The following is a 25,740-nucleotide window of genomic DNA, read 5'->3' on the forward strand; positions in this document are numbered from 1 at the left end:
AGGATAAATTAATGAGCAATGATCACTGCTCTCTGGTGAAGCCAGTCAAATGGCCCCTTATTCCCTACATAGTGCATTACTTATGGGCCCTGGTGAAAAGTAGCACACTATAAAGGGAAAAGGGTGCCATTTCAGACATAGCATCTGAGTTCTATTTACACAAGTGTGCACTCGAAGTGTCTCTGTGAAGGTGTTTTCTAAATGGCACTCAAGGGCTCAGAAACAAATTCTAGACACAGAAGATTCTAACAACCCCAAGCGTCCCATATCACTGTTATGAGAGGAAAATTCAATCATCGTTCACTTGCCATACTTATTATTAACATCTTAAAAAATACACATTTCGTTGAATATTTCAATATAAAATGTACAAATAAAACTCATACAACTTGCCTAATAGAGTATTTAATGTTCAGTCAGAAGAACAATATCCTCACAGACTGTGAACTTCTGATTCCAATCAATGATATGGATGGCTAGAGGGTAATTATGAACCTAACATAACATGAACATGTAATAAAATGATGGGGAAACTTTAGGGTTAAACCGGTAGTGTAGATAAACATGGTATTCTAGTGGCTTAACCTGAAACAAAAATATCCATTTAAATATACTTGATAATCAGAAAAAACAAAACAGGCGCATCTGTGATTTTTTATCAATAAAAATAAAGGGATAAAAGAAAAGAGGGATAGAGGGAACTGCTTTAAAAGAGAAAACAGACACCAGACAGAGAGAGAGATAGCTGTGGTGCCTCGTCATGACTCATGACCTTAGCTGGACACAGAGCTAACTAACTAACACCCATGGTTGGTGGTGTAAGTGTGAAAACTTGGAGGGAGAGAGAACATGAGGTCATTGCTCGTGAGGTCACTGCACCCAGCAGGGCCTAAACCCAGACTACAGGAGTAGGGTTGGAGAATTCCGGTAAGGATTCCAGGACTTCCTGGTAATTCCCTCCTGATTCCAGGAATATTTCAACCAGGAATCCTGCAAAACCAGGGAATAAAAAAGTATAAAAAATTGCGACCCTATACAGGAGGAACTGTATGAAATGTCGAAAGGAAGCCAAATTAACTTTCCATCTGTGTAGGGTCTTTGAACATCAGACATGATTAGAGTTGCAAAATTCTGTAACCCTAAACATCATAGAAACAGAAATAATCTCAACAAACAATCCAACATATACTTTATAGTCTAGCCACCTAACCCTGGGATACAGAAACTGAATAGCAGGAAAAGGGTAGAGCGATAGACAGACAGACAGACAGAAGGAGGGAATTAGAAAGAGAGGGGTGGGAGACTAGCAACTCTAACCTTTCTCTATATAACCAGAACCATGTTAAGTTAGAAGCAGCTACTTTGTGTTTCAGTCTGTTGTAAATCTACTAGCGCTATGGAGCCCTCTATAAGGTTCCTTGTTTTAGGCCTGTTTTATGATAATAAAATAATGCTAACTCCACTCCATCCTAATTATACTAGATTGAGAACATTTTACTTACAACTGATGAGCCAATGTCTGGTAGTTTAAATGGCATATTGTTATGCTGCCTGGTCACCGTCATGAGTAAGGTAGGGTGTTTAAATATCTATTTTTAAATAGTTCCTAAATCAAAAGTATAAAACACCTAGGCTTTGTCCTAAATGGCATCCTCTTCCCTATATAGGGAATAGGGTGCCATTTAGAATGCACTCTGTGTAAGTAGGGCACGGGGAACTTGAGGTACGACGACAAAATACTGTCTGACTGATGCCTTGAAAGAAGGCTTCCAACATCAAAGTAACGTCAGAAATCACCTCAGGTTGTACAGTGACAGTATCATGGTGCTTCTTTATAAACGATGCTATAGATATGTCATATATAAAAGGTATGTAAAACAGCAGAAAAATATTAAAATATATTCATTTCTCTTAAATAAAATTACACCTGTTGTTGCATTTGTTGAGTGTACTGTACCTGCCGACATTTTTGCTTTGCCATTTTGGGGTAACCGTCTATGGAAGCGTTAAAAAGGGCAAGGGCATAGTTTATCTGAGTTTGAGGGTCCGTCCGAAATGGCACCCTATCCCCGATATAGTGGACTACTTTTGACCAGATCGCTATGGGCCTTGGTCAAATGTAGTGCACTACATAGAGAATAGGGTGCAATTTCGGACCGAAGCTGAGTTTAAGACTTGAAGGCAAAATGTTTATTTTGATCTCTTTCCCCATTATTCTCTTCTTGAGGCTTTGCAGTAATATACAGAAATGTACATGTAAACCGTCCACTGTCAATCCAGAAACATAAAAATACAAATCCCTTCGGCTTCTATAAACTAATATTAAAAACACACTAAGGAAGGAGCCCGTAGTTACAGTACGTACTGGCACAGCACTGATTGGCAGTCACAGTCAAACCGATCTGATCTGAAGACAGAGCAGCCCCACCAGATCAGACCAGCCCCACCCTCAGATGTCCAGTGTGTTGACTGTTGACTGCGCTGGACAGGGCCCAGTGGAAGACCCAGAGAGAGATACAGTCTTCGTCCCAAATAGCACCATATTCCCTACATAGTGCACTTATTTTGACCAGAGCCCTGTGGGTAGTGCACTATATAAAGTCAGTCCACTGTTATCCAACAACGCCCACCACACACACGGCAGAAATAAGGGTTAAATAAAATAAAATAAAATATACAACCAACTTTGTTAAAAAGTCCTTCCCTTTTTTATCTTATTCTTTCTCAAAAATACTTTCTCTCTCCCTTTCTCTCTTTGTGGTTCTCAGGAGTGAGTCCAGCTGATGGGTATCCAGTGAGTGTCTGTCTCCACCTTCTTCAGAGCCACCTTCAGTTCGAGGAATGCCGCTGCCAGGTCGTCGTTGACGATCACCTTCTCAAACAGGTGGCCGTACTGGCTCTCCATCTGCTGGCCGGTGCTCACCATCTCCAGGAAGTCTTCCTCCTATTGGACAAGAATATAATGGAATAGAATAGATATTTTACTGTCTATTTTGAGAGAAACATAATTTTTTTCTGCTTATCTCAGGGACAAGCTGTTGTCGATGGCCTATGAAGAAAGAGTTACGGGCATGAGTTAGTGAGTATCTCAGGGACGACAGAGACAGAGACCTAAACACACACATAAACATAACTGCCATAAAACACAAATAAACAGTCAGAATGACCCAAACAGAGAGCTGCTTGACCCTGAAGGACACATGCCCACACATGTAGCCTAGACACACAGAGTCCAAAACCTCAAGGAATTTTCATAATTTCCTCAATTGGATACAAAATAAAATAAAAAAGCCTAAAAACAGAAAAAGACTAAACATATCCGTGATTGACAAAGAGACAGACAAACCAAGTAAAATATCCATAATTGATATATGCCACTTTGGTCTTATAGTGACAGGCCAATGACAGCTTGTGGACAAGGCATTCAAAATGGGAGGGCTTCAGAAATGGAAATGGCTTGGGCACATAAAGCTACTACTGTAGCTACACTATACTGTATATATATAAGTATGTGGACACCCCTTCAAATTAGTGGATTCGGCTATTTCAGCCACACCCATTGCTGACAGGTGTATGAAATTGAGGTGTAGTCGGAGTGAATGGTGTATAAAATGCAATCTCCGTAGACAAACACTAGCAGTAGAATGGCCTTACTGAAGCGCTCAGTGACTTTCAACGTGGCACCGTCATAGGATGCCACCTTTCCAACAAGTCAGTTCATGAAATTTCTGCCCTGCTAGAGCTGCCCTGGTCAACTGTAAGTGCTGTTATTGTGAAGTGGAAACATCTAGGAGCAACAATGGCTCAGCCGTGAAGTGGTAGGCCACACAAGCTCACAGAATGGGACCGCCGAGTGCTGAAGCGCGCAGCGCGTCAAAAAATAATCTGTCCTCGGTTGCAATACACACCACCGAGTTTCAAACTGCCTCTGGAAGCAACGTCAGCACAATAAATGTTTGTCGGGAGCTTCATAAAATGGGTTTCCATGGCCGAGTAGCCTCACACAAGCCTAAGATCACCATGGGCAATGCCAGGCGTCGGCTGGAGTGTTGTAAAGCTTGCCGCCATTGGACTCTGGAGCAGTGGAAACGTGTTCTCTGGAGTGATGAATCACGCTTCACCATCTGGCAGTCCGACGGACAAATCTGCGTTTGGCGGATGCCAGGAGAACGCTACCTGCCTGAATGCATAGTGCCAGCTTTTAAGTTTGGTGGAGGAGGAATAATAGTCTGGGGCTGTTTTTCATGGTTCGGGCTAGGCCCCTTAGTTCCATTGAAGGGAAATCTTAACGCTACTGCATACAATGACATTCTAGACGATTCTGTGCTTCCAACTTTGTGGCAACAGTTTGGGGAAGGCCCTTTCCTGTTTCAGCGAGGTCCATACAGAAATGGTTTGTCGAGATCGGTGTGGAAGAACTTGACTGGCCTGCACAGAGTCCTGACCTCAACCCCATCGACACCTTTGGGATGAATTGGAACGCAGACTGCGAGCCAGGCCTAATCACCCAACATCAGTGCCCGACCTCAGTAATGCTCTTGTGGTTGAATGGAAGCAAGTCCCCGCAGCAATGTTCCAACATGTAGTGGAAAGCCTTCCCAGAAGAGTGGAGGCTGTTATAGAAGCAAAGGGGGGACCAACTCCATATTAATGCCCATGATTTTGGAATGAGAGCAGGTGTCCACATACTTTTGGTCATGTAGTGTATATAATTCCTGACCCCACCGCTAGCCTGGTCCCTGATCTGTTTGTGCTATTTTGCAACTACTGTGGAGATTGGCAAGACAGCACAACTACAGTGGGGAGAACAAGTATTTGATACACTGCCTATTTTGCAGGGTTTCCTACTTACAAAGCATGTAGAGGTCTGTAATTTTTATCATAGGTACACTTCAACTGTGAGAGACGGAATCTAAAACAAAAATCCAGAAAATCACATTGTATGATTTTTAAGTAATTATTTTGCATTTTATTGCATGACATAAGTATTTGATACATCAGAAAAGCAGAACTTACTATTTGGTACAGAAACCTTTGCTTGCAATTACAGAGATCATACGTTTCCTGTAGGTCTTGACCAGGTTTGCAAACACTGCAGCAGGGATTTTGGCCAACTCCTCCATACAGACCTTCTCCAGATCCTTCAGGTTTCGGGGCTGTCGCTGGGCAATACGGACTTTCAGCTCCCTCCAAAGATTTTCTATTGGGTTCAGGTCTGGAGACTGGATAGGCCACTCCAGGACCTTGAGATGCTTCTTATGGAGCCACTCCTTAGTTGCCCTGGCTGTGTGTTTCGGGTCGTTGTCATGCTGGAAGACCCAGCCACGACCCATCTTCAATGCTCTTACTGAGGGAAGGAGGTTGTTGGCCAAGATCTCGCGATACATGGCCCCATCCATCCTCCCCTCAATACGGTGCAGTCGTCCTGTCCCCTTTGCAGAAAAGCATCCCCAAAGAATTATATTTCCACCTCCATGCTTCACGGTTGGGATGGTGTTCTTGGGGTTGTACTCATCCTTCTTCTTCCTCCAAACACGGCAAGTGGAGTTTAGACCAAAAAGCTCTATTTTCGTCTCATCAGACAACATGACCTTCTCCCATTCCTCCTCTGGATCATCCAGATGGTCATTGGCAAACTTCAGATGGGCCTGGACCTGCGCTGGCTTGAGCAGGGGGACCTTGCGTGCGCTGCAGGATTTTAATCCATGACGGTGTAGTGTGTTACTAATGGTTTTCTTTGAGACTGTGGTCCCAGCTCTCTTCAGGTCATTGACCAGGTCCTGCCGTGTAGTTCTGGGCTGATCCCTCACCTTCCTCATGATCATTGATGCCCCACGAGATGAGATCTTGCATGGAGCCCCAGACCGAGGGTGATTGACCCTCATTTTGAACTTCTTCCATTTTCTAATAATTGCGCCAACAGTTGTTTCCTTCTCACCAAGCTGCTTGCCTATTGTCCTGTAGCCCATCCACGCCTTGTGCAGGTCTACAATTTTATCCCGGATGTCCTTACAAAGCTCTCTGGTCTTGGCCATTGTGGAGAGGTTGGAGTCTGTTTGATTGAGTGTGTGGACAGGTGTCTTTTATACAGGTAACAAGTTCAAACAGGTGCAGTTAATACAGGTAATGAGTGGAGAACAGGAGGGCTTCTTAAAGAAAAACGAACAGGTCTGTGAGAGCCGGAATTCTTACTGGTTGGTAGGTGATCAAATACTTATGTCATGCAATAAAATGCAAATTAATTACTTAAAAATCATACAATGTGATTTTATGGATTTTTGTCTTAGATTCCGTCTCTCACGATAAAAATGACAGACCTCTACATGCTTTGTAAGTAGGAAAACCTGCTAAATCGGCAGTGTATCAAATACTTGTTCTCCCCACTGTAGATCTGGGATCAGGCTATGCTAATTCATCGTAGCTCCCTAGACAACTCATTTCCTGGTTAGCCTTTTAGGACGTATTTCTTGCCTCGTCATCCCTCCCTGCTGGTATTAGACTGCCCGGTGATATGTTTATATGGGCTGATCCATTCCAGCCTCAGACCCAGGAACATGGCAGGGTTAGAGCGGCTATAGCTCCATTTAGCTAGCTCCTTTTACTAAAGGAGCACTGGGCTTCAGATCTCCACTGATATACGGTCACACTCAGTGACTCTGCCAAACACACAAATATAAATACATATACCGTATACAGACACATTCATAGGCAGGAACACAAACAGAAACAAACACACTGACGCACAAACACACACTGACGACACACAGACACACACTTACACAGACAGACAGACAGACAGACAGACAGACAGACAGACAGACAGACAGACAGACAGACACACACACAAATACAATTTTAGAACGTCTCTCTTTCTAAAATGGTCTCCCTTGCTAGCGGTTATAACACCTCATAGTTGATTTGTCGAGCAACTAAAATTAAATGGTCACCATGACACGACTGCGTTTTCGAGCCAGTCCAGAAACATTTACAGTCATTTAGCAGACACTCTAATCCAGAGCGATTTACAGGAGCAATTAGGGTTAAGTGCCTTGCTCAAGGGCACAACGACAGACTTTTCACCCAGTCGGCTCGGGGATTCAAACCAGCAACCTTTCGGTTACTGGCTCAACGCTCTTAACCGTTAGGCTACCCTGCCTCTGAATGTCCGACACAGCCCTCCATTGTATTTGTATTTATTATGGATCCCCATTAGCTGCTGCCAAGGCAGCAGCTACTCTTCCTGGGGTCCAGCAAAATTAAGGCTTTTATATACAATTAAAAACATTACATGAAAGATTTCACAACAGGCCACTACTCTACTACCACATATCTACAACACAAAATCCATGTGTACGTGTGTGTATAGTGCGTATGTTATCATGTGTGTGTATGTGTTTGTCTGTGTGTGTGTGTGTGTGTGTGTGTGTGTGTGTGTGTGTGTGTGTGTGCGTGTGTGTGTGTGTGTGTGTGTGTGTGTGTCTCTTCACAGTCCACACTGTTTTTTAAATCTGATTTTACTGCTTGCATGAGTTACTTGATGTGGAATAGAGTTCAATGTGGTCATGGCTCTATGTCGTACTGTGCGCCTCCCATAATCTGTTCTGGACTTGGGGACTGTGAAGAGACCTCTGGTGGCATGTCTTGTGGGGTATGCATGGGTGTCTGAGCTATGTGCTAATAGTTTAAACAGACAGCTTGGTGCATCCAACATGTCAATACTTCTCACAATTACAAGTAGTGATGAAGTCACTCTCCTCTACTTTGAGCCAGGAGAGATTGACATGCATATTATTAACGTTAGCTCTCCGTGTACATTTAAGGGCCAGCCGTGCTGCCCTGTTCTGGGCCAATTGTAATTTTCCTAAGTCCCTCTTTGTGGCACCTGACCACACGACTGGACAATAGTCCAGGTGTGACAAAACTAGGTCCTGTAGGACCTGCCTTGTTTATAGTGTTGTTAAGGCGGCAGAGCAGCACTTTAGTATGGACAGACCTCTTCCCATCTTAGATATTGGTGCATCAAAATGTTTATTTATTTATTATTATTATATTTACCAATAAAAAGGGGTACATTTTACCACTTTTTCTCCCCAATTGGTAGTTACAGTTTTGTCCCATCACTGCAACTCCCGTACAGACTCGGGAGAGGGGAAGGTTGAGAGCCATGCGTCCTACGAAACACAATCCTGCCAAGGCGCACTGCTTCTTGACACACTGCTTGCTTAACCCGGAAGCCAGCCGCACCAATGTGTCAAAGGAAACACCGTACAGCTGGCGACTGAGGTAAGCATGCAGGTGCCCGGCTGCCACAAGGAGTCGCTAGAGTGCGATGGGACAAGGACATCCCAGCAGGACAAACCCTCCCCTAACCCGGACGACACTGGGCCAATTGTGGGCCACCTCATGGGTCTCCCGGTGGCGGCCGACTGTGACACTGCCCGGGACCGAACCCAGATCTGTAGCGACGCCTCTAGCACTGCGATGCAGTGCCTTAGACCGCTGCGCCACTCGGCAGGCACGCATCAATATGTTTTGACCATAACTCTTTCTTGGTCTATGTTTCTCTCTCTGTCGCTCTCTTTTACTTGGTATCTGTCTCTGGTTCTCTCTCTATCTCTCTTTCTCTGTCTTTCTCTCGCTCTTTCCCTCTCTGTCTTTCTGTCTCTCTTTCCCTCTCTGTCTTTCTGTCTCTCTCTTCCTTTCTCTTTCTGTCCATCTTGGACAGACTCCGACCTGTGTTCACAGTCTAGTGTATCTACTGTACCTACTGTACAAGGCAGTAAAAATCCGCCCACATTATCTCACGGTCTATTGTCTTTTGTGAGAAGACATGATGGTTTTATCATCCTCTGTCTCGGAGGAAGGGAAGAGGTTGAGGAGGTTTGTTGGTCTGGGCTGAGAGGAAGTTGAAGTGGCTCGGTCTGTCGGTCCGTCCACCATATATTCCCTCCAGTGATCTGAGGCTGCTGACCCTTGGTAGCCTTCCTCTGTGGTCAGCCCTCAGAAAGGCTAGAGCTGCTGGATGTGGACCCAGTGACCCAGGCTACATCCCAAATAGCTCCCTATTCCCTATATAGTGCACTTATTTTGACCAGAGCCAATAGAGCTCTGGTCAAAAGTAGTGCATGGAATAGGGTACCATTTGGGACACACACCCAGCTACTACTGCCAGCAGCTCTCCAACCCTTTGGACCTGAAACTGGCAGCCATAGAGATACATTAAATTATTTAATTCTATGTTGGCAGCAGGACGGTGGGGTGGACATGGACAGAACGAGCCCTAGAGACGCTGTGCATGCCGTTTCCATGTCAACCAGTCAGTTAGTGTCCATGCCATGGCATGTCTCCCTCTCTATGATCATAGCAGGCCAGGTAAGGGTGACCGTTTACATTATGGGGAGAGAGGGAGAGAAAGAAAGAGAACAAGAACAAGAGAGAGACAGACAGACCAAGATGGACAGAAAGAGAGAGGAAGAGAGAGATAGGGACAGAAAGACAGAAAGGGAAAGAGAGAGAGAAAGACACAAAGAGAGAGAGACATAGAGAGAAAATCAGAGACAGAAAGAGAAACAGACACCAAGAAAGAAACAGAGACCAAGAAAGAGACAGAGATCTCAGAGTCAGAGCCAGCATCAGGTCTCATCCCTCTCTTCAGTCTCCTCTCAGTTCTGGCCATCAGCAGAAGTCCTTGGCCATCCCCTTGGTCTGTAGTCAGGCCCTCAACGGAAAATCTGCTTTTATTCATACACATAAAATGCACATGCCCTATGTATTAAAATGACATAAAATATCAGAACCGATCTGGTTCGGCAAAGAGGTCCTCGATTTACTCTCTGAAAGAAGACAAAATGTCATTGCTTTGGCTAGAGGGAAAGGTAAGATACCCTTCTCATGATCCTTTTACTTATTATACTGCTATTACTAGGAATAGGAATATGGACATTGCATTACCATATTACAGTATATCTCTGATTATATCAGAATGTTTGGGGCTCATATTAAGTGTCAGACACATTTTAAAACATACATGAATGTATTACAGGTTAAACAATAGACAAGTATACGGCTCTGTTAAAACAATGAAAAGTCTGTTCTCCAGAAGTCTAGATGGGACAATGGATTATTCTAACAGACCAGAGCTGCTGCCTCTAGCATTCTCACTGAAAGAAATACAGCAGGACGAGAATAAAATACCGCTGTGACATTTTCACCAAACAAGGTTTTTCTTTCTTTTAATAGCTGGGATCTGATGATTTAAAGCTCTGCCTGTCAATCTCTATAAAGGTTTACAGAAAGGATTTTGGCAACTGGACATATTCCAAGCAGGTAACAAAGGGAAACGTTGAGGTTGTATTTGTGTTACCTGAGTGAACTATAGGTCTAATAGAGGTATTATAGGCCAGAGCAAGTGTCGAAGGTCTGCCGTGTTTGTACAACTAGCGCTTACTGTTCATAGGAGTCTCACTGAGAGCAGAGAGAGACTTTCACCCAAAAGTCATACAACGGTCGATAGCATGGGCTTTGACTTCTGAAGGCTCTCTGTCTGACCTCTCACCCCACAGGATGGTCATCATCATGTATGATGGCACTGCTTCCCTACAGCTTCGTCACTAACCTTTACACATTAATAACTGAGAGCCTGACAATAAAACATATTTTTCTTATTGAGTTGAAAAGAAAACCATATCAGAGATCTCAGTGATGTTGTCAGTAAATGACTGGGATGGGGTCAGACTGACTTGAATACAGTATGTCAGTATATCAGTGCGGTGAGTCATTGAAAGTGTGTAATCATTTCATGCTTTAAGGATGACTTTAAGAATAGCTGCTGAGCCTCTGACATAGTGACGGTACAACTCAGTGATGGCTCAGTGAAGGATGTTTTGAGTTAGAGCTGACCTGCTGTGTGCAACCCTGTCCTTTTCCAGAGCCCTGCTGTGCTTTGCTGCGCTGTGTGTTGCGTTAGGTCATGGTGAACACAGAGGTGTGTGTGGAGTAACACCTCAGAGTGGGTCTGAGGCTGTGTCCCAGATGGCTCCCTATTCCCTTTATAGTGCACTACTTTTAACCAGGGCCCATAGGGCTCTGGTCCAAAGTTGTGCACTATATAGGGAATAGGGTGCCATTTGGGACACATTCTGAGCTGAGTGGAACAGACACACTGAGGGAGAGATGGAGAAAGAGAGAGCAGACAAAAGGCAGAGAGCAGCCCGGAGCCCTGCGGGGCCGAGGCAGATGCCCCACTGAGCCACCCGCCGATCTGATCTGCACCTGCGGCCGCCCGGCCTACACACACATACCCTCCTCCTCTCCCCGCCCCTCTCACAGCCCTGTTTGACGGCGACCTTCAGCACCGGTGCGTGGAAAGCCTCCACACCTCCAACATCACAGCCAGACTCTCTCTCCTTCTTTCTCCCCCCTCTCTCTCTGTTTCCCCCTCTCCTCTCTTTCCTCTCTCATTCTCACTCTCTCCGCCCCCCTCTCTCTCCCTCTTCTCTGTCTCTCTATCCCCCCTCCCCTTCTCTCCTCATCGGCCCAGCTTGTGGTTGTGACCCGGGTTATGGCCCGTAGTGTGGCCCCACGGAGGGAGAGACGACCTGGCGGGGGCTGGGAAAGCCATCAGCCGTCGCACGCCGGCACCACTACGGCAACACGCTTCGACTAATTGGTTTCACGTGGGGCCCGGCAGTGAGCTGTGACTGGCTGGTGTGTAAAGGTGTGTAACACACACAAGCACGCACGTATCCAGACATGCACCCACAAGCAGACACACGCACGCACACGCACACACACACAAACACACACACACACACACACACACACTAGCAGCAGAAAGGTGTGTGTAGTAAAGATGACATCACCACCACCACCACAGCTAGCTCCCCCAGAGCCCCAGATAGTCTATGTTATTCCTTTAGGTGGGCTTCAGGGAGGAATAAACTGTTAGGGTCTCTGATAACCTCCCTCCTGTTAACCAGCAGCTAGGCCATTTGGTACTCTAACACTGCTGGATCACCTTTGATCCCACCTTATAACGTCACATTACACACACGTACGCACTCACTCACCACGTCACTTTTACAGAAGACGTCTGAGTGGGAAGTTAGCTTCCAATGCAATTAACCACCCATTAACCATTCTGTGGATTTTTTTCATTTTTTTAAAGTTAGAAAAAAAGTTGCTATTCTAAAACACTGCCTGTTTTACCGGAGCATTTTACTTTAAACTTAAAGTGTGTTTCAAGGCTTCTCTGTCACTGTGACATTTTTTACAAGGTGAAACATTTAAAGGTTTCTTCTCTTGGCAAAGGTTTATGTTGATGTGTCTTACCGAGAATGGCTTGGCGGATCCCTTGTCATCCTTGCCTGAGATGACCTTAGCATTCCTTCTGGTCTCCCGCAGGCGCTCGATGGGCGGCGGCTTCACAAACACCACGTAGGGTTTAAACTCTGCCGTCCTCAGGTGCTTTATCGTCTGCAACACACAGACGAGAGAGAAATAAACACAGTTAGAAAAAGGAACTATTGATTTATTTAGAGGTAAAACAATTCATACAGTTTTAAACAATTAAAAAGTACAAAGAATCCCAGAGGATGACACATCGTCCAATTCCTCGACCAAGGAAGGTGCTCTATGGGTGAGGGGTTATTAGTCTTCAAACAACGAGGACCTTGAATCACAAAGAGTGCCTCGGTCCTCCCACATTAGTCAGGAGAGTAGAGGATACGCCTGGGTCTTGTTGATCTATCTGGAGATATCACATTGTGAAATTAGTCACAGATCTCAGTCTGTCTAGCTAGTCTGTCCCAGCACTGAGGCAATGACACATTACAAGGCTGGGTCGCGTTGACACGTAGCACGCAGCGAGTGTGTGTGTGTACTGAACCGCAGCAGAGTGGCATGTGAACCAGCGCTGGTCTGCTTCCTCTGTACCCGATACCAGGGTCTCTCGCTGTGTTCTGGGAAGCGGGTCCAAAGCCCCAGGCAGATACAAAGGTGGTGCCCCAAATGGCACCCTTTACCCTATCTAGTGCACTACTTTTGACCATAGGACCATGGTCAAAAGTAGTGCACTAAATAGGGAAAAGGGTGCCATTTGGGACGTAGCCGAAGACATGAGTGAAATACTACCATTAATCTCCATCACAGAGAGAGAGGAGAGCAGAGGAGAGGAGAGGAGCAAAGGAAAGCTTTCATCAGGAGCTCAGACAGTCAGCAGGGGACCAGACAACATCACTCGCTCTGCAACAACACTGCTCTGATATGAAACTCATGTGATCGACTACTGAGCGGGGTAAAGAGCCAGAATGGAGCACGCACACACACACAGACCTGTACTACTCAACACCCTGGCACAAGTGCACACAGATCCACACACACACACAAAAGGGGCTACCAAGGGGCTCAGTTAACTGCTTTCTACTTGGTCAGGGAGAGACGGTTTGAAAACATGCCAGCAAACTATATAATCGATATAATAGTGTATTTCTGCCCGTGTATCATTATCTACTCAGATTTAACAAACAGAGGACACCTATGAGGCAGAGGCAGGTCTGAGTGTGAGTGTAGGTGTGTGTATGTGAGTTAGGGTTGGGGCAGGGTGCTAGGCCTGGCCTGGGATAATAGGATTCTAGCCCTGGTGGTTTGTGGGGACTCAGCGACATACAGGCCACTTATGAGAGGCTGTTCCCCACCACCCAGACACATAAGCCAAAGAGAAAATCTTCAAATAAGGACAATTAGCGATAAAATCTGCAAAAAAGCCAATTTCAGCCGGGTTTGGTTGGTAACCCAGTAAGCAGTCAAGGCCTCCAGAAAGCCGGCGCTGCCTCTGAAGCCCTCTGAAGGATGAGATTCCTCTAGGAGATAGGCAGTGAGTGTGCCGAAGGGATATAAATATAGAGGAGAGAAGGATAGAGGGATGAAGGGAGGGATGGAAAGACATAGGGAGGGAAAATGAAGGGTAGAGTGGTAGAGTACTTGTGTCACTGACATGACACAGAGGATGGAGGGAGGGAACGTGAAGGGTAGAGTACAGGCAAAGAATGAAGGGATGGAGGGTAGAGGGAAAGTAAGGGAAGGATGTATATGTGTCGGGGACTTGTGTGACTCACATGAGGCTGAACGTCCAGCAGGCACACCTTGTTCTTGGACAGGACAGAACGCACAGAGTCCAGACTGGTCCCATAGTAGTTCCCGTTATACTCACCATGCTCTACGAATCTACAGAGAGAGAGGGAGGGTGGGGTAGAGAGAGGGGGGGAGATAGAGGGGGAGAGAGAGGGGGAGAGAGAGAGAGAGAGAGAGAGAGAGAGAGAGAGAGAGAGAGAGAGAGAGAGAGATTAGATTAGAACAACTTGAATGTCTTCAAAGAGGCAATTCATTTTGTAACACACAAATCCACATAGAGACAGAGAGAGAAAGTCATATAGAGAGAGGGATGAGGGGAGTGAAAAAGCAGAAGCGGGTCAGTTAGTAAAGGTTTCACTAATATCGTTTAGAAGTACAGGCTGGGATTAACATTAAGATTCATGTCAAATAAAACCAATTTATCATTCACCTACCCTGAGGACTAACATACTGTATTACAATCTCATTCTAAGGCACTTCAGTTCACTCCATTCTTATTTATATATACAGTCGTGGTCAAAAGTTTTGAGAATGACACAAGTATTGGTCTTCACAAATTTGCTGCTTCAGTGTTTTTAGATATTTTTGTCAGATGTTACTATAATAATAATAATATGCCATTTAGCAGACGCTTTTATCCAAAGCGACTTACAGTCATGCGTGCATACATTTTTTTTGTGTATGGGTGGTCCCGGGGATCGAACACACTACCTTGGCGTTACAAGCGCCGTGCTCTACCAGCTGAGCTACAGAGGACCACTTGGTATACTGAAGTATAATTACAAGCATTCCATAAGTGTCAAAGGCTTTTATTGACAATTACATTAAGTTTATGCAAAGAGTCAATATTTGCAGTGTTGACCCTTCCTTTTCAAGACCTCTGCAATCCGCCCTAGCATGCTGTCAATTAACTTCTGGGCCACATGCTGACTGATGGCAGCCCATTCTTGCATAATCAATGCTTGGAGTTTGTCAGAATTTGTGGGTTTTTGTTTGTCCACCCGCCTCTTGAGGATCGTCCACAAGTTCTCAATGTGATTAAGGTCTGGGGAGTTTCCTGGCCATGGACCCAAAATGTTGATGTTTTGTTCCCCGAGCCACTTAGTTATCACTTTTGCCTTATGGCAAGGTGCTCCATCATGCTGGAAAAGGCATTGTTCGTCACCAAACGGTTCTTGGATGGTTGGGAGAAGTTGCTCTTGGAGGATGTGTTGGTACCATTCTTTATTCATGGCTGTGTTCTTAGGCAAAATTGTGAGTGAGCCCACTCCCTTGGCTGAGAAGCAACCCCACACATGAATGGTCTCAGGATGCTTTACTGTTGGCATGACACAGGACTGATGGTTGCACTCACCTTGTCTTCTCCAGACAAGCTTTTTTCCGGATGCCCCAAACAATCGGAAAGGGGATTCATCAGAGAAAATGACTTTACCCCAGTCCTCAGCAGTCCAGTCCCTGTACCTTTTGCAGAATATCAGTCTGTCCCTGATGTTTTTCCTGGAGAGAAGTGGCTTCCTCGCTGCCCTTCTTGACACCAGGCCATCCTACAAAAGTATTTGCCTCACTGTGCGTGCAAATGCACTCACACCTGCCTGCTGCCATTCCTGAGCAAGCTCTGCACTGGTGGTGCCCCGATCCCGCAGCTTAATCAACTTTAGGAGACGGTCCTGGCGCTTGCTGGACTTTCTTGGGCGCCCTGACGCCTTCTTCACAATAATTGAACCTCTCTCCTTGAAGTTCTTGATGATCTGATAAATGGTTGATTTAGGTGCAATCTTACTAGCAGCAATATCCTTGCCTGTGAAGCCCTTTTTGTGCAAAGCAATGATGATGGCACATGTTTCCTTGCAGGTAACCATGGTTAACAGAGGAAGAACAATGATTTCAAGCACCATTCTCCTATTAAAGCTTCCAGTCTGTTATTCTAACTCAATCAGCATGACAGAGTGATCTCCAGCCTTGTTCTCGTCAACACTCTCACCTGTGTTAACGAGAGAATCACTGACATGATGTCAGCTGGTCCTTTTGTGGCAGGGCTGAAATGCAGTGGAAATGTTTTTGGAGGATTAAGTTCATTTTCATGGCAAAGAGGGACTTTGCAATTAATTGCAATTCATCTGATCACTCTTCATAACATTCTGGAGTATATGCAAATTGCCATCATAACAACTGAGGCAGCTGACTTTGTGAAAATTAAGATGTGTCATTCTCAAAACTTTTGACCATGACTGTACTATCCAAACACACATGCGCAGCAAACGCACACACAATTCTGACTGAGATTCCGTTCAGAATAAGGATATTATAAAAGCCTACAGTACCGCAGGGACTAGGGATTACTCTTTCAACCACTGACAGATCCTCAGATAGCATTTTTTCAGTACAACACAAATCCAGACATTTTGGCACAATAATCCTTTATACTGTATAATCTTCTATGTTACACTTTAAATCAGTAACACCTGTCTGTTTAAAATGTACAGAAGGTGAATGCCAGCAGGGTGTGTGTGTGTATGTGTATGTGTGTGCCTCACTAAGCCTAGGCTTCCAGAGAGAAGCAATGGAAGAAGGCAAACAAACAGTTTTCCACCGCCTAATATCTCTCTGCTTCAAATTGATCACCGTCATAATACACCGCCCCACCGTGTATTTTTTTGATGAAAAAGAGAAAGACAGAAGTAAGAGAGTGGAAAGAATGTCTACATTTCTAAAAACAAGACAGTTTGTGTGTTGTGTGTGTTGGTCGACTCTCTGTGCATTCCAAATGGCACCCTAGTCCCTATACAGTGCACTACTTTTGACCAGGGCCCATATGGCTCTGGTCAAAAGTAGTGCACCATCTAGTGAATAGGGTACCATTTGGGACCACCTACAAACTGGTCCTGATTATCTTATTTTTGATTTTTTATTTATTTATGTCTGTACTACTGTACTTAAAAAACACAATTTATAGTAATTGCCCTTCTGTAAGAACATTTTATTCAGCTTCAGAAAAGGAGCCTGTAGTCTAACAAGCTCTTATATTAGTTTATGGAAAAATTATTTAAAAGGCATACAGTAACCTATGTTTAAAAAGGCATGCCATAGCCATACACTATACTTGCTATACTGTTTGTTGTCACAAGTTCTGCTACATAGATTGGGAAAGCTACTGTGGACAAGCTAGCATGCCAGGAGAGGTTCAGCTAAATTGGGACTGTATGGATGCTATCCATTTTTAGCAGGGAACAGGGCTTTCCTTGGGAACGTTACACCCCACTTTCACGCACCACTACCGACCGTGGCCCATTTCTCAAGGAGGTTTTCCCTACTGGTACTGAGAGAGAGAGAGAGCTTCTGTCTGTGAGTGCACATTGTTCTGAGGGCATGCGACGAGGCGCAACGTAAACAAGTCCATCTCACTCTTCTCCTCTGTCCAGCGCCTTATAATTTGTGCCTGTCAGCTGATATGTGTGTGTATGTGTGTGTATGTGTAGTGTCCCTAGCGTTGCAGCCACATCGCAGTCTCCCCATTCACCCCTAACTCTAAACTCTGCAAAAAAACATCCAATGCCGTGCCCCATCACCAACCACAGCTGAACCAATACAACAACCAAGTAAATAAATTTGTATTTGTCACATGTGCCGAATACAACAGGTGTAGTAGACCTTACAGTGAAATGCTTACTTACAGGCCCTTAACCAACAATGCAGTTTTAAGAAAGAATACCAAAAGAAAAAAATCACACAAAAAAATACAATATAAAATAATAAGAAATAAAGGTAACAAATAATTAAATGCAGCAGTAAAAATAACAATAGCGAGGCTATATAAAGGGGGTACCGGTAACGGGTCAATGTGCGGGGGCACCGGTTAGTCGAGGTAATTGAGGTAATATGTACATGTAGGTAGAATTATTAAAGTGACTATGCATAGATAATAAACAGAGAGTAGCAGCAGCGTAAAAGAGGGGGCAATGCAAACAGTCTGGGTAGCCATTTGATTAGATGTTCAGGAGTCTTATGGCTTGGGGGTAGAAGCTGTTTAGAAGCCTCTTGGACCTAGACTTGGCGCTCCGGTACCGTTTGCAGTGCGGTAACAGAGAGAACAGTCTATGACTAGGGTGGCTGGAGTCTTTGACAATTCTTAGGGCCTTCCTCTGACACCGCCTGGTATAGAGATCCTGGATGGACGGAAGCTTGGCCCCAGTGATGTACTGGGCCGTACGCACTACCCTCTGTAGTGCCTTGCGGCCGGAGGCCGAGCAATTGCCATACCAGGCAGTGATGCAACCAGTCAGGATGCTCTCGATGGTGCAGCTGTAGAACCCTTTGAGGATCTGAGGACCCATGACTAATCTTTTCAGTCTCCTTAGGGGGAATAGGTTTTGTCAGGCCCTCTTCACGACTGTCTTGGTGTGCTTGGACCATGTTAGTTTGTTGGTGATGTGGACACCAAGGAACTTGAAGCTCTCAACCTGCTCCACTACAGCCCCGTCAATGAGAATGGGGGCGTGCTCGGTCCTCTTCTTTTTCCTGTAGTCCACAATCATCTCATTTGTCTTGATCACTTTGAGGGAGAGGTTGTTTTCCTGGCACCACATGGCCAGGACTCTGACCTACTCCCTATAGGCTGTCTCGTCGTTGTCGGTAAATCAGGCCTACCACTGTTGTGTCATCGGCAAACTTAATGATGGTGTTGGAGTCGTGCCTGGCCATGCAGTCATGAGTGAACAGGGAGTACAGGAGAGGACTGAGCATGCACCCCTGAGGGGCCCCCGTGTTGAGGATCAGCGTGGCTAATGTGTTGTTACCTACCCTTACCACCTGGGGGCGGCCCGTCAGGAAGTCCAGGATCCAGTTGCAGAGGGAGGTGTTTAGTCCCAGGGTCCTTAGCTTAGTGATGAGCTTTGAGGGCACTATGGTGTTGAACGCTGAGCTGTAGTCAATGAATAGCATTCTCACATAGGTGTTCCTTTTGTCCAGGTGTGAAAGGGCAGTGTGGAGCGCAATAGAGATTGCATCATCTGTGGATCTGTTGGGGCGGTATGCAAGTTGGAGTGGGTCTAGGGTTTCTGGGATAATGATGTTGATGTGAGCCATGACCTGCCTTTCAAAGCACTTCATGGCTACAGACGTGAGTGATATGGGTCGGTAGTCATTTAGGCAGGTTACTGGGCACAGGGACTATGGTGGTCTGCTTGAAACATGTTGGTATTACAGACTCAGACAGGGAGAGGTTGAAAATGTCAGTGAAGACACTTGACAGTTGGTCAGCGCATGCTCGGAGTACACGTCCTGGTAATCGGTCTGAATGTTGACCTGTTTAAAGGTCTTACTCACATTGGCTATGGAGAGCGTGATCACACAGTCGTCCGGAACAGCTGATGCTCTCATGCATGTTTCAGTGTTACTTGCCTCGAAGCGAGCATAGAAGTAATTTAGCTCGTCTGGTAGGCTCGTGTCACTGGGCAGCTCGCGGCTGTGCTTCCCTTTGTAGTCTGTAATAGTTTGCAAGCCCTGCCACATCCGATGAGCATCGGAGCCGGTGTAGTATGATTCAATCTTAGTCCTGTATTGACGCTTTGCCTGTTTGATGGTTCGTCTGAGGGCATAGCGGGATTTCTTATAAGCTTCCGAGTTAGAGTCCCGCTCCTTGAAAGCAGCCACTCTACCCTTTAGCTCAGTGCGGATGTTGCCTGTAATCCATGGCTTCTGGTTGGGGTATGTACGTAGAGTCACTGTGGGGACGACGTCATCGATGCACTTATAGATGAAGCCAGTGACTGATATGGTGTACTCCTCAATGCCATCGGAAGAATCCCGGAACATATTCCAGTTTGTGCTAGCAAAACAGTCCTGTAGCTTAGCATCTGCTTCATCTGACCATTTCTTTATTGACCGAGTCACTGATGCTTCCTGCTTTAGTTTTTGCTTGTAAGCAGGAATCAGGAGGATATAATTATGGCCAGATTTGCCAAATGGAGAGCGAGGGAGAGTTTTGTACGCATCTCTGTGTGTGTGGAGTAAAGGTGGTCTAGAGTTTTTTTTTTCTCTGGTTGCACATTTAACATGCTGGTAGAAATGAGGTAAAACGGATTTAAGTTTCCCCTTCTTTAAAGTCCCCGGCTACTAGGAGCGCCGCCTCTGGATGAGCGTTTTCCGGTTTGCTTATGGCCTTATACAGCTCGTTGAGTGTGGTCTTAGTGCCAGCATCGGTTTGTGGTAGTAAATAGACAGCTACGAAGAATATAGATGAAAACTCTCTTGGTAGATAGTATGGTCTACAGCAGGGGTGTCAAACTCATTTTAGCTCAGGGGCCACATGGAGGAAAATCTATTCCCAAGTGGGCCGGACCGGTAAAATCATGGTATATATAACTTAAAAACAACAACTTCAGATTGTTTTCTTTGTTTTAATACTATCAACATAAAACATAAAGCTGGAGCCTGAGGACAGTGTGTCCAAAATAGTACAAGCACAACATCACTATTAATCATAAAACACATCAAGTTTATTTGAAAATTCTAAAGAAAAAGAACACACAAACACACAATGCCTCAGTGTTTCACAGATCACAGAACTATATCAGGGTGTCATTTCTCAGGCAGAAATGTAGATACAAATAATGAAATCCTGTTCCCCAAACAAGTGCAAGAACCACAGAGTCAAGAATAGGTTAAATATACAAATAAAATAAAATAAATTAAAAACAATAGCACATCAACATAAAAACATATAAACATAAAGCTGGAGCCTGAGGACAGTGTGTCCAAAAGCACAACATCACTATTAATCATAAAACACCTCAAGTTATTTGAAATTCTGAGGACAAACAACACACAAACACACAATGCCTCAGTGATTCACAGAAGTATATCACAGATCACAGAACTATATCAGGGTGTCTCATGCAGCACTTTAAGTGGGGTTGCATAGTTTATTTGACTCCTGATACCTGGCATCTTTAGCTTTCACCAGCGCATCAATATCAGGCGTCACATCCTGAGTGGCAGCCAACTTCAGGATGTGATTCAAGTGCTTGTGCGTGAGCCTTGAGCGCAGCTTTGTTTTATTTATGCTCATTACAGAGAACTTGCTCACAAAGATATGTGGTTCCAAACATGCACAACAGTTTTGCAGCGAGGGCTGTCAAGTTGGGGTAACCTGGCAAGAGATTCTGATAAAATGTGTCCAAGCCAGCTGCGGCAAATTTGCCCTTCAAATCCGAGTCACACTGCAAGTATATTATTTCGAGTTGGATGCTGACGGGCAGATCAGAGGGATTCACGGTGAATGGCGAACAAAAAACTTTGAAGTCTTTCTCCAGTTCACCAAAATCTGAAAGCGTTGCTCAAACTCCCTTAACAGTCCCGTTATTTTATATTTGAACCGCTTCATGTCTGCCACATGTTGGGTCGCGCACACATTTTTCAGACAGGGGAAGTGAGCTGCATCACCACCGGCGAGTTGCGTCTCCCACAATGACAGCTTCAACTTGAAAGAACGTATGCTGTCATAATACTGCGTGGCAACTTTGTTGCACCCTTGCAGCTGTTTGTTCAAGTTATTCAGGTGCTCTGTAACATCCACCATAAATGCAAGGTCCTGCATCCATTCTGCGGAATGAAATTCTAACACTGGTTTGCCCTTTTCTTCCATGAACTGTTCAATTTCTTCTCGTAAATCAAAGAAACGCCTCAGCACAGCACCTCGGCTTAACCATCTTACCTCAGTGTGGTATGGCAGGCCATAGATGTGGTCTTTCTCTCTGAGAAGGCTGTCAAACTGACGGTGATTCAGGCTTCTGGATCGGATGAAATTAACAGTTTGGATGACCACCTTCATGACGTTATCCATCTTTAATGACTTGCAACACAAAGCCTCCTGGTGCAAAATACAGTGAAAAGTCCAAAAATCACGTCCTCCATTTGCAGATTGCACTTTCTCTCTGAACTTTGTCACAACGCCTGCTTTTTTCCCGATCATTGAGGGCGCACCATCTGTAGCCAGGCTGACAGCGCGGGACCAGTCCACTCCGACCCTGTCCAGCACGCCGACGAGTGCAGTGAAAATATCAGCTGCTGTCGTTGTATCTGTCATCGGCACCAACTCGACGAACTCCTCGGTGACGGTCAATGTGTCATCAACTCCGCGGATGAAAATGGCCAGTTGTGCAACATCTGTAATGTCCGTGCTTTCATCAATTGCAACCGAAAACACAATAAATGACTTTACTTTTTGCTTCAACTGGCTGTCCAAATCCACTGAAAGATCAGAAATCCTGTCTGCAACTGTGTTTCTTGTCAGGCTGATATTTGCAAAAGCCTGGTGCTTTTCAGGGCACACAATCTCTGCTGCCTTCATCATGCATGTTTTTACAAATTCACCCTCACTAAATGGTTTTGAAGCCACTGCGATTTCATTAGCAATGAGGTAGCTAGCTTTCACTGCAGCATCACTGATGTCTCGGCTGTGAGTAAACACAGACTGCTGTTTCTTCAGACCCACCAACAGTTCATTCACCTTCTCTCTTCTCCGCTGTCCTTGAAAGTTGTCATATTTGTCGGCATGAAGACTCACATAGTGGCGACGAAGGTTATATTCTTTCAGCACTGCAACATGCTGTGAACACACCAAACATACAGCTTTCCCATTCAATTCCGTGAATAAATAGAAGGATGACAATTTTTCTTGGAACACTCTGCGTCCACTTTTCTCTTTTTTGACAGAGACATATTGGGGCAATGAGGGTGCCAAAGCACATAATGTTAAAAGTAGAAGCCGTAATAAATATCGCGGGCAAAACAAAGTAGCTCATCCGGACTGGCTGCACTTGCTTGACCTATTTGCTCTGCCCCGGTATAAACAGTTTGCTTGCTTAACACAATTGCTATTGTGCCATCCAGTGGACACAATTGGAACAGCAGTTTATTTTATTGAAAAATTGCAGCTCATTTTTATTCTTTACAAAATCATCTCGCGGGCCGGATTAAACCCGTTTGCGGGCCTGATCCGGCCCGCGGGCCGGACGTTTGACACCCCTGGTCTACAGCTTATCATGTGATACTCTACCTCAGGCGAGCAAAACATTGAGACTTCCATAGATATCGTGCACCAGCTGTTGTTTACAAATATACATAGACCGCCACCCCTTGCCTTACCAGAGGCTGCTGTTCTATCCTGCCGATACATGGTATAACCTGCCAGCTGTATGTTATCCATGTCTTCGTTCAGCCACGACTCTGTGAAACATAAGATATTACCGTTTTTAATGTCCCGTTGGTAGGATATAGGTGCTTGTAGTTCGTCTACTTTATTATCAAGAGATTGTAAGTTGGCCAATAGTATCGATGGCAAAGGAAGATTAGCCACTGGTCGCCGGCTCCTTACCAGGCATCCTGATCTCCTTCCGCGATATCTCCTTTTCTTTGTACTGCGAATGACAGGGATGAGGGCCCTGTCGGGTGTCTGGAGCAAATCCCTCTCGTCCGACTCAAAAAAAAAATAATCGTCCAGTTCAAGATGAGTAATCGCTGTTCTGATGTCCAGAAGCTATTTTCGGTCATAAGAGACGGTAGCAGCAACATTATGTACAAAATAAGTTACAAACAATGCGAAAAAACACACAAAATAGCACGGTTGGTTAAGAGTCCATTAAACGGCAGCCATCCCCACCCTGGTCCCAGACTCCCTCGGCATGCACTGACACTCTATGCACACTCAGCGCCCCAGCCATCTTGTTGTGTTGTGTGTGTATGTGTGCGTGCGTGTGTCTTACTGTGTATGTCATGTGTTTTTTAGGGCGCGAGAAGGGCAGGAAGGCATCCATCACTAAGGGCGGGAAGGCATCCATCACTAAGGGCGGGAAGGCATCCATCACTAAGTGCGGGAAGGCATCCATCACTAAGGATGTCGACTTCGGTTTCAATTTGTCTGCCCGCATAATGTTAGAGCGGCTCCCGGGTGTGAGTGTCAGGCAACGGGGCGCAGGGCCACCTCAAAGAAACACACACACACAGGGCAGAGAGGGGCCCTCTGACCTTGGGGCCCTTGTAAAGGGGGGCTTTGTTACAAAGCACCACCTCACACTCAGAGAGGTAGAGACATAGGGGAGAGCCCTGGTCTATTTACAGAGAACCCTGTTCACGTCAGCTGAGCTCCTTCCCCAGTCTGTCTCTCAGTTACACTGCACATAGTGGCGGTGTAGGAGATGGCAGAATTTGGTTGATTCCAGAAAGAGATACTGAGGATCCCAAATATATAGTTATAGTTACATTACAGTTGTTGTGCCTGTGGGAATGGACGGATGCAGATAGTATGTATTTGATGTGGTGTGTTTTGTATTAGAGATGAGATTAGGGCTGGTTATAGATGTCTGCTGTTTAAGGTCGCTACTTACTTGTTGTTTTGGATGTCCGTCTCAAATATATTTTTGGAGATGAAGTGATACTCCACCCCGTCACTCTCCTGGTTCCTCTTCGGCCGGCTGGTGTCTGTAGTACAGGGAGAGAGGGGAGAAGGGGGGAGGGGGGAGAAAGAAAGGGGGGGAGAGAGAGAGAGGGATGGAGAGAGAGACATCACTACTAATCCAGACATTCTGAGTCATAGTTCTAACATGAATCCTTCCTTATTACCATCCCAGTAATAAGTCAGTAGTGTACACATTTGCTTGCACACACACAGACAAGCACATACAAGCATTCACACACAGGAGCAGTTCCATTAGATGGAGACTGAGAGGGTAACATAATTGAGTTGGGTAACTCTCATTAAGATCAGTTCCTACATTTACTTCCCCATAAACCTCTGCCATTAAAAGGGCGACACGTGGAGGGAGCGTGAGCGGAAACACTGTGTATGTGTGAGTGAGAGCAGCGAGGACTGGCCCGGCTCCAGTGGATTTGTGAGGGGCGAGAAGTCCCTCTGTGCCGTCTGTGGACGTTGAAACGCTGCTTGTTTAATGAGAGCTACAGGGGTCAGAGGTCAACTCCGTTACACTCCTCAGACAAATTGTCTGCATGCTCCAACCAGCTCCAAAATAAACTATTAAACTTTTATCACCGTTCCTGCAACCGCCATGCCAGGTTTACAATTTTTTCCTCATATTTTTTCTTCTAATTTGGCGTGTGCCTGAGATGTGGCCCTTTCTGGGATGTGGCCTAAGTTGTCGGAACAGAGTGGAGGGACAGCGACTAACTTGTTATTTTTCCATACTGTATGTTGTTACAGTGGGGGAAAAAAGTATTTAGTCAGCCACCAATTGTGCAAGTTCTCCCACTTAAAAAGATGAGAGAGGCCTGTAATTTTCATCATAGGTACACGTCAACTATGACAGACAAATTGAGGCAAAAAAATCCAGAAAATCACATTGTAGGATTTTTTATGAATTTATTTGCAAATTATGGTGGAAAATAAGTATTTGGTCACCTACAAACAAGCAAGATTTCTGGCTCTCACAGACCTGTAACTTCTTCTTTAAGAGGCTCCTCTGTCCTCCACTCGTTACCTGTATTAATGGCACCTGTTTGAACTTGTTATCAGTATAAAAGACACCTGTCCACAACCTCAAACAGTCACACTCCAAACTCCACTATGGCCAAGACCAAAGAGCTGTCAAAGGACACCAG

At 45.2% G+C, this 25,740-nt stretch overlaps 1 protein-coding gene across 1 annotated transcript in view; it reads right to left on the minus strand.

Annotated features, from left to right (window-relative positions):
* Nucleotides 1–392: 392 nt before the first annotated feature.
* The window catches only part of LOC121570013 (MAGUK p55 subfamily member 7-like), a 255,999-nt gene continuing 230,651 nt past the window's right edge, over nucleotides 393–25,740 (minus strand). Inside the window, exons 15-18 of the mRNA XM_041881459.1 lie at nucleotides 24,513–24,606; nucleotides 14,115–14,223; nucleotides 12,331–12,474; nucleotides 393–2,944 (exon numbers count right to left, since the gene is read on the minus strand). Coding sequence (XP_041737393.1) covers nucleotides 2,765–2,944; nucleotides 12,331–12,474; nucleotides 14,115–14,223; nucleotides 24,513–24,606 — 527 coding nt within the window. The 3' untranslated portion in view covers nucleotides 393–2,764. The remainder of the gene's footprint in view (nucleotides 2,945–12,330; nucleotides 12,475–14,114; nucleotides 14,224–24,512; nucleotides 24,607–25,740) is intronic.

Source organism: Coregonus clupeaformis, chromosome 7, assembly GCF_020615455.1.
Source record: "Coregonus clupeaformis isolate EN_2021a chromosome 7, ASM2061545v1, whole genome shotgun sequence".
Taxonomy (NCBI): Eukaryota; Metazoa; Chordata; class Actinopteri; order Salmoniformes; family Salmonidae; genus Coregonus; species Coregonus clupeaformis.